The 10,190-nt window shown below is 42.0% G+C and overlaps 1 protein-coding gene across 4 annotated transcripts in view; it reads left to right on the forward strand.

Annotated features, from left to right (window-relative positions):
- Positions 1-7,238, forward strand: part of LOC142662411 (uncharacterized) — a 180,644-nt gene extending 173,406 nt beyond the window's left edge. For 3 of the 4 annotated variants that reach the window (XM_075840627.1, XM_075840625.1, XM_075840628.1), the window contains 4 exons: positions 3,728-3,869; positions 3,982-4,032; positions 4,111-4,255; positions 5,317-7,238. In XM_075840627.1, coding sequence (XP_075696742.1) covers positions 3,728-3,869; positions 3,982-4,032; positions 4,111-4,255; positions 5,317-5,365 — 387 coding nt within the window. In that variant the 3' untranslated portion in view covers positions 5,366-7,238. The remainder of the gene's footprint in view (positions 1-3,727; positions 3,870-3,981; positions 4,033-4,110; positions 4,256-5,316) is intronic. The other variant, XM_075840629.1, reaches the window with a different exon arrangement.
- The last annotated feature ends 2,952 nt before the right edge of the window (positions 7,239-10,190 follow it).

A 10,190-nucleotide genomic window follows, 5' to 3' on the forward strand; every position in this document is an offset into this window, starting at 1 on the left:
GTAATTACGGGCCCATAGACTTCTATTGGCCATGGGTACCTTCCCGTATGTTACAGGAAGGTGCCCGTGCCGTTGAAAAATATAGAACATGTCCTATTTCAGGCCGAAATAACGGCACTGGCAGGCCCATAGAAGTCTATGGGGCTCCCGTAATTACGGGTGACTACGCATGTGCACCCGTAATTATGGGAGCGTTGCTAGGCGACGTCAGTATATAGTCACTGTCCAGGGTGCTGAAAGAGTTAGTAACTCTTATCGGCAGTAACTCTTTCAGCACCCGGGACAGTGATTACCGCTGGAGGGAATAGTATTAAAAGTTAACTTACCTGCTTCTTCCTCCAGTCCGGCATCCCGGGATGACGTTTTATCCCATGTGACCGCTGCAGCCAATCACAGGCTGCAGCGGTCACATGGACTGCCGCGTCATCCAGGGAGGTCGGACTGGATTTCAAAAGAGGGACGCGTCACCAAGACATTGGTACGTATGAACTTCTTTTACTTTCAATCGCTACGGAAACTCTGTCCGAAAGGGCTGCCCCTTCCCTCTTTGCAGCACTGATAGAGAGAAGGGGCTGCCGATTAGTGTAGAGAAAACGGGTCCGTAAATACGGGTCAAATACGTGTGACAAAGGACCCGTATTTAGGCCAGTATTTACGGGAGGAAAAAAAATACGTTCATGTGCATGAGGCCTAAAGGGGTCTCTGTTTTAGATACTGTTTTGTGAAGTATCACACTCTCTTTTAGCCCCTCCATGCTCTGGAGTGCTTTATGAGTGCAGATGTTACCCGACAGCCCTGTAATGTCTAACTTCAGCTGTGAGTGATATTAAGAGTGTGAGCGTTAAGACGGCTTCTTGAATCTTCAAAGCAAGTTAGAGTCTCCTCACACAAATAAATTGGATATTTGGCAGCCATCAGAGTAACAGCTTTGCTGTTCTCATCTCATTCCAGATAATTAGTGGTGTCAACGGCGTTCGATTCCATTTGAGCACATCCTATGGAATAGCTAATGTATCCCTGGTATGTAAGCAGATTTTCAGTAGAAAGTTCCTTTGTTTACTTAATGTAATAGACTCCTGTTATTTTCCACTTAAACATTCATTATGGACAAGAAAAAAGACAGAATCATTGACTTTAGTAGAAGTATTCCAACAGGGACAATGAGGATGTGCCGACTGTCATCAAAGTTAACATTTATAATTTGATTATTTATGACACTGGCTCAGGGATAACAGATTACATAGGGAGATGATTTGGTGAATTGCAAAACATTGAACTTGCGCTGCAGTTTATTGTGTATTTAAAGTGGCACAAGTTTAATGGGGTTGTACAGTTTCACGTAAATAACGTTTATGACAGTGCCACAGCTACAGGGCTCTTCAGTCGACCCATACTACTGGATATATTTGTGTATGGAGATTGCATGGCTGTGTGCTGGATGTTATGCACCTGTGTGTAATGGATGTAGCTGAAACACCAGAACGCAATAATTAGCAGCGGTGTCCGCATACTTTTGGCCATATAGTATATGTATGCATTTTATCTCCTAGCACAGGACTGTGGCATAATAGGACCTGATATTTGAGCTGTCAATCACACTGCAGCTCCACCAGTGCTGCAGAGTCGTATTTAGTAGTAGAAATGTAGCGGCTCCAACTCCAAATTTATAATCCAATATGAAATATTGTTTATTAATATTTTATTTATTGAATGCACAGCTTGTTGTATATTTGCTTTGAAAGGAATTTAGAAAAATGTACTCATTTTAATCCTATAAATTGTATGTCCCCTATTTATAAAAAAAAACAAAAACCTGTCATTCCTAGAACGTTCCGGCGGCGCTAGAAAATTAGTTATGACCTTTCCTTTGCTCAAGGGGTATTTCCAACTTTATGGCATATCCACAGCATATGCCATAAATGTCTGATAGATGTGTGTCCCACCGATATCGAGAACAGGATTCACCTGACCCCTTTCTGTCTGGCCGCGGATTCCAGACGAGGACTAGTGAAACTTATTTCTCTTTTTAATCCCCCGCCTTTTTAAGATACATTAATTTATTAGATTTCTGCCCTGCTAGATAAGTCAACTGTAAGTGCTGTTCTTGTGAAGTGGATATGCCCAGCAATAGTAGCTCAGCTAAGAAGCAGTGGGCCACACAAATTCACAGAATGGGACAGCCAAGTTGTGAATCGTATAGCGATCAATATTCATACCGCCTTTGGAAAAAGCGTTGGTACAGGAATGGTTTGTTTGATGCTTCCTCTATTAGATTTCAACAGATGAACTACCACACACAAACCTAAAATCACCATGGCCAATAGCAAGCCTCTGCTGGAGTGGTGTAAGACACATTACCATTAGACACAGCAGCATCCTCTGGGGTGTTACCTTATGTCTATCTGTGGGACGATTTGGTATATACCAGGAGAACACATGCCTGAATGTGTCGTTCAATGTAAAACTCCATTTATCAAACCCTTCTACAGGTGAACATTTTTTTTTCTCTTGATTAGTCACCTGTAGTTGTCTGTGTTTGTACATATGTGTATATGTATATACTGTATATAAAATATATATATATATATATATTTTGTACTATAGTGTTAATCTATAACATTAATATCACCTCTCTAATATTGTGTTAGGTCCCCCTCATGCCGCCAAAACAGCTTTGACCCGTCGAGGCAAGGACTTCACAAGACCTCTGAAGGATTCTCTGGTATCTGGCACCAAGACGATAGCAGCATATCCTTTAAAGAGGCTCTGTCACCACATTATAAGTGCCCTATCTCCTACATAAGGAGATGGGCGCTATAGTGTAGGTGACAGCAGTGCTTTTTATTTAAAAAAAACGATCTATTTTCACCACTTTATTAGCGACTTTAGATTTATGCTAATGAGTTTCTCAATTGTCAACTGGGCGTGTTTTTACTTTAGACCAAGTGGGCGTTGTACAGGGGAGTGTATGACGCTGACCAATCAGTGACCAATCAGCGTCATGCACTCCTCTCCATTCATTTAGGCAGCGCATAGGGATCCTGTTAGATCCTTATGTGCCGTCTTATACTAACACATTAACAATACGGAAGTGTTTAGACAGTGAATAGACATTCCACGGGATGTCTATTCACAATCCCGGCACTTCATTAACGTTTCTGTGGTAGTTACAGCAGAGCAAAGCGTAATCTCGTTGTAACCTGTCATCTACAGCGTAATCTCGCGGGATTACGCTTGCTCTGCTGTAACTACCACAGAAACATTAACGAAGTGCCGGGATTGTGAATAGACATCCCATGGAATGTCTATTCACTGTCTAAACACTTCAGTATCGTTAATGTGTTAGTATAAGACGGCACATAAGGATCTAACAGGATCCCTATGCGCTGAGTAAATGAATGGAGAGAAGTATATGACGCAGATTGGTCACTTGATTGCGCAGGCGCTATTTTCATGGGGAATCCCGCGGGGTCGCATAGCAACGCTTCCGTAATTACAGAAGGCTACGGATGCACATCCATACCAGTCCGCAATTTTGAGAGTAATAGGACGTGTTGTAATCTGTAATTGCGGAGAGTAATAGGACATGTTCTAATCTGTAATTACAGATATAAACTGTCATGTGCATGGGGCCTAATACTTTTTATATTTGTTTTTCCTGCTAATTTGAAATAAAAAGTAACTTTTTGACCCAATAATTGAAGCCAGGTCTGTTACTTTTTCACAGATCTACAAAACCTCAACTCATCTATACGATCACTTCACGCGCATGACCTGTGATACAACAGGATTACCGGAGGACTATTTACAGACCGCAGACGGGGAGGGCGACCCCAGGTCCAGCAACTGGGGATCACGTTTTACCTTATGTGAGTGCAACATTTCTATACTGCACCTTTACCACCTATATATTACACAATGGCACGGGCTCTGATTGTTGATGCTCACTTGCCCATTTTTGTTGTTTTCGATGGTGAACAGGGATCAGCATGGACATCCTGACCGGTCTGCGGCTACAAAGCCTTTTATGCAGTAAGCTGCAATGTTCTGTGGGATATGGCACCTTTCTATCATAGTCATCAGTAATATTTTCATCAATTTGTGCTACAGTAGCTCTCCTGTGGGATCGGACCAGACGAGTTAGCCTTCATTCCCCAAACGCATCAATGAGCCTTGGGTACGCAACATGTTGCCAGTCACAGGTCGGGCTGGTGAAGTGGTCGTATAGATGTTGTCCTTCCTTGGAGCATTATTGGTAGGTACTAACTATTGCATACTGGGAATACTCCACAAGACCTGCTGTTCTGGAGATGCTCTGACCCAGTTGTCATCCCAGCCCACTAAGGTTCCACGCTACGGAGCGCCATCTTTTTCTCTTTTAATCCACAATTTGGCCCTTGTCACAGTCGGTCAGATCCTTACACTTGCACATTTTTTCTGCTTTCAACTTCAATAACTGACTAATCACTTGCTGTCTAATATATCCCCCCCCCCCCCTCCTCACAAGCACCATTGTAAGCAGATCATCAACGTTGTTCACTTCACCTTTCAGTGGTTATACTGTAATAGCTGGTCGGCAAAAAATAATAATAAAACACACACACACGATTCTGCAGCTTTTCTGCAATATTCCATTATGGCTGTGGATATTTCATTACTTTCTCTCTTTGTCTCTTTGTCTCTCTGTTTTTCTCTCTGTGATAAGAGAAGGTGTTTGTGATTCCACCAGGCTGCTCCAGTCGTTGGTGGTTTTGTTGAAGCTGTTGGATCTCTGACACCACTTCAAGGGCTGTCATCTTCTAATCATCCAGCGTGAGTGTTGTTTGTGTAGCTTACACAGAGAGTTAAAATGAGGTTTATTTACAATGGGAAATAGAGCAGAAGAGGCCCGCTGGTGCATAAACAGAACATGTGAAGGTTACTTGTAGTGCGCCTGCCAGAGCCCAAACCACATCACCTACTTGCTGCTTCAGAGACACTCAGATACTCTGTGTAATGCGGAAAATGGTATGGCGGTCAGGGAGCTCTCCTTCCCATAACCATCGCTCCTTGTTCTCTCCTCTTTCTCTCCTCTCTGCCCCCTCTATGTGCATCCTTCCTTGTTTCTGTCATAACTAGGTGAAAGTTTAAACATTATTGCACATGACATGTTTTTATAGAAGCATCGGGGAGAACAAGGCCAAAATTCAATCCGACACGTATTTCGAGAATGCGAGATGTTTTTCTTCTATCTAAAAATTAATTTTTACTGCCAAATCTCAAGGACATTTGAGCAGAAACAGCATGCATTTCAAAGCCCGTTGCTTTCCCTTTCAGTAATCTTCAACACAGCAAAATTCTTACGAGAGAAGAGCCGACAGGTTGAAGCCTTTGAAGAAAGAATTGCACTTGTTATCTGAAGATGACCCGGTCACTGGTGTCCTTCCTGCTCAGCGGCCATACACGAAACATCCCTGTCTAAGTCAGCATGGGCAAGTGATTTATTTTTTTTAATTAAACAAATAATTATTACAAGGACTTTTGCCAATTTCCTCTGCGTACCTCTGCTTGATGCTGTAAATTTTAATTATTGCCAGTCTGTTCTTGTTTACTTGACAACACTGCATTCCTCTGCCAAGAGTAGAATTTCAAGAAATGGATCTATGAGATCTTAAGGTCTCTGCTCACCTGTGATTTAGAGGGTGTCCAACCAGCTGGGTATTGTCAGTGAGGGGAATATCAGAATCATTACAATATCCAGCACTTAGGCCTCGTGCACATTTCCATCACTGTTTTCACGGCCGTTTTTGACGGGTCAGTGAACCCGTTTTAGCGGCCGTGTGATTTCCGTGTGCACTCAGTATTTCCGTTTCCGAGCGCCTGGTGCTGAAAGAGCAGGGTTGTTCAGCGCTAGTCACTGTACAGGGTGCTTTAAGAGTTAATGGGCTGCACTGATCGGCGGTAACTCTTTCAGCACCCTGGACAGTGACTAGCGCTGAAGAATGACCATGCTCGGCGCTCGCAAAATACAATTTATGAAATAAAAAATAAATAAATCAGTTCATACTTACCCAGAACTCCCTGCGTTTTCCTCCTGTCCGGCCTACCGGGATGACGTTTCATCCCATGTCACCGCTGCAGCCAACCACAGGCTGTAGTGGCGGTCACGCAAGTCTGGATGACGTCAGAAGGCCGGCCTCCAGGGATGACGCTTCATCCCACGTGACTGCCTCTGCAGCCAATCACAGACTGCAGCGGCCTCTGCAGCCAATCACAGGCTGTCGCGTCATACAGAAAGGTCGGACTGGAGGAAGAAGAGGGACTCGTCACCAAGACAACGACCGGGGTACGTACGAACTGCTTTTTATTTTATTTTTAATCAGCAGCCTCTTCTCTCTATCAGTGATTGATAGAGACAAGTGGCTGCCGATTAGTGTAATATAACTGTAATGTACTTCTGCCCGCCCGGCCATTGCTAGGCAACGGCTCCGTCACACACGGACGGCACATGGATGCCTTCCGTGTGCCTTCAGTTTTTTTGACGGCCCCATTGACTTGCATGAGCCTCACGGTCACGGAATCTCGGACCAAAGTAGGTCATGCTATACTTTTGTATGAACAGAGCAACGGGACTGTCAAAAAAACTGAAGTGTGCATGGCCCCATTGAAATGAATGGGTCAGGGTGTTAGCCGTCAGAAAAATGGCTAGCACCCTGAAGAAAAAGACTGAAGTGTGCACTTAGCCTTAGGGTAAGGCTTTATAGCGACTTATGTAGTGTGATGAGATTTAATGCAATATTGCATTTTATTTTTACATTGCAAAGTGATGTGAGAAAATTTAAAGCGATTTTGCATTCCTCAATAAAACAATCTACGATTTACACTTGCGGTTTCACGTGACCCCTAAAGGAATACGCTACCATATATCACAGTAATCTCAAGCAGACGAATACGTGCGATTTATGATGTGCCATAGACACTTTTTGACAGCAATACGTTACAAAAGTGAGTTATCAGTATTTTCCTGTTATGCTCCCGTTATCTGAATGGCACCCTTTATTAAGATGTTATCCGGTGCTAAAACGTACTTTTTTTTTTTTCTTGCGTTCGTGAATGGGTTTTTCAAAAACCTTGTTTACACAAAGCCGTGGTGTTTCCAGGGCATTCTGCAGCAGTTCTCATTCAGGTGGCCCCCAACACCTTAGTGCAGGGTATTCAAAGCTTTCTGGATTTTAGCACTATTCAAGAATCTGTCATGATAGAAGTAATGAATCATAGATTGATATGTCTGATGTAAATCTCAAATAAATATCTCTGACTCTATACATTTATTAAAATTTTTCACAGCCGATTTTGCACACGTTCGTCTGAACATAGTCTAAGTTGCATTCTTTCCTTTTTGGATAATTCTTTGGCAATAACCCTTAGCAGTCTTACAGCCTTTTCTTGTGGCCACGTTCAATATCCAGCATTCTCCTGCCATTTACTAGTAGGGCTGTGGTGCTTAAAGTATCAGAGGAAGTAACATTTTGTAAAATGACAGGCTACGCCCTCCTTCCCCTTCATTAATTGTATTTCTAAAGTGTGATGAAGTCTAGACTGGAAATGCCCTTTAAATCTTTGCCAGCTGGTGGCTTAGTATGCCAGAAAGCGTTTTATTTTCAGTCCAGTGCTGGTTAACGTCTTATTTTTGGCGACATCCCTAGAAAACCGTTTGGCATTCCGGATCAGTACAAGATAAGTCATGTAATGACAACTTTTTACATAGATTAATTCTATATATAGTATAATCTGTAAACTGGTGTGAAGATTTACCTTTAATTCCCTCCCGTTATATAGATAGACTGAGCTCTCCAGCTTTACCTGCTGCCTAATTTAATGTGACATTTCATGCCTTCTAAATACTGAATAATCTATTTTTTCTGTAATATTTCAAGGAGAGCATTATTGCAATTAGTTGTGTGTGTTATGTTCATTATGTTGGTATGACAACAAGAACACTCAAATGCAAGATAATGGAGAACGTTAACAGAGAAAATGAGTTGTTTTTTTTCTAGTGAACATCAAATTAATTGTTCTTTGCAGTGCTGGAAATCATACATACCAGTCAAAGGTCTTCGTAGACTACTCCATTCACAGTTCATGGACCAATGCCCATGCTGATCCATGTTCGCCAAAAGTACCTACAATAGACATGTGAGAATCAAACTGGCCCATGTAGCAATAGTAGAAGGTGACCCGGTCTGATAATTCCAGTTTTCTTTCACAACGTGTGCGTCGCTTGGCTGGGGAAGAAATTACACCAGGATGCACTAAAAAAGAATGCAATCTGGAAGAGGCAGTGTGATGCTTTGGGCAATGTTCTGCCGGCGGAACCTCGGTTTCTGGCATTAATGTGGTTGTAACATGTACGACCTCCCTAAACATTGCTGCAGACAAGTACCCCCTTCATGGCAGCGATATTCCCTAATGGCAGTGCCTTCTGTCAGCAAGATAATGTGCCCTGCCACACTGCAAACATTTTTTAGAAATGGTCTCAGGAGCAGGACAAAGAGTTCAAGGTGATGACTTGTCTCCAAATTGCCCAGATCTCAATCCGATCGATCATCTGTGGGATGTGCTGTAAAAACCAGATCGATCCATGGAGGCCGCACCTCGCAACTTACAGGACTTGAAGGATTCGCTGCAAATACTTGGTGCCGGATACCACAGGAACCATCATAAGGTCTTGTGGACTCCATGCCTCAACAGGTCACAGCTGTTATGGCAGCACGAGGCGACCTACACAATATTAGGCAGGCGTTTTTAATGTTATAGCTATAAATGCAGTAACAGCATATTCCAGCTTATAAAATGTATAACTGCAATTACCTTTATGCTTAATAATCCCTATTACTTAACCCCTGGTCCAGTCTCCCAACCTTTGTTTTCTCAGGGACCCTTTCTTGGTTCCTCTCTTGCAAGATTGTGCTCTGAAGTACAGAAAGGTTTAGAAAGACCAAACCCAAGTTCTCCCTTTGGGATCAATTTCCAAACTAACCTTAACCCCTTAAGGACTGAGCCTGTTTTGGCCTTAAGGACACAGCCTATTTTTTCAAATCTGACATGTGTCACTTTATGTGGTAATAACTCCGGAATGCTTTTACCTATCCAAGCGATTCTGAGATTGTTTTCTCGTGACACATTGGACTTTATGTTACTGGCAAAATTTGCTCGATACATTAAGTATTTAATTGTGAAAAACACCAAAATTTAGCGAAAAATTGCAAAAATTAGCATTTTTCGAAATTTATATGTATCGGCTTGTAAGACAGATAGAAATACCACACACAATTGTTGCTAATTAACATCACCCATATGTCTACTTTAGATTGGCATCGTTTTTTGAACATCCTTTTATTTTTCTATGACCTCACAAGGCTTAGAACTTTAGCAGCAATTTCTCACATTTTCAAGAAAATGTCAAAAGGCTATTTTTACAGGGGCCAGTTCAGTTGTGAAGTGGATTTTAGGGCCTTATATATTAGAAACCCTCGATAAGTCACCCCATTTTAAAAACTTCACCCCTCAAAGTATTCAAAACAGCATTTAGAAAGTTTATTAACCCTTTAGATGTTTCACAGGAATTAAGGCAAAGTAGATGTGAAATGTTCAAATGTCTTTTTTTTTTTTTTGCAGAAATTCATTTTTCATCTATTTTTTTTTGTAACACAGAAAGTTTTACCAGAGAAATGCAACTCAATATCTATTGCCCAGATTCTGCAGTTTTTAGAAATACCCCACATGTGGCCCTAGTGCACTTATTGACTGAAGCACCGGCCTCAGAAACAAAGGAGCACCTAGAGGATTTTGGGGCCTCCTTTTTATTAGAAAATATTTTAGGCTCCATGTCGGGTCTGAAAGGCTCTTGCGGCGCCAAAACAGTGGAAATCCCCCAAAAGTGACCCCATTTTGGAAACTACACCCCTTGAGGAAATTATCTAGGGGTATAGTTAGCATTTTGACCCCGCAGGTTTATTGCAGAAATTATTGGAAGTAGGCCGTGAAAATGAAAATCTACATTCTTTCAAAGAAAGTGTAGGTTTAGCTAATTTTTTCTAATTTCCACAAGGACTAAAAGGAGAAAATTCACCACTACTTTTGTAAAGCAATTTCTCCCGAGTAAAACAATACCCCGCATGTGGTCATAAACGGCTGTTTGGACACACGGC

This window comes from Rhinoderma darwinii, chromosome 10 (genome assembly GCF_050947455.1).
Source record: "Rhinoderma darwinii isolate aRhiDar2 chromosome 10, aRhiDar2.hap1, whole genome shotgun sequence".
Taxonomy (NCBI): Eukaryota; Metazoa; Chordata; class Amphibia; order Anura; family Rhinodermatidae; genus Rhinoderma; species Rhinoderma darwinii.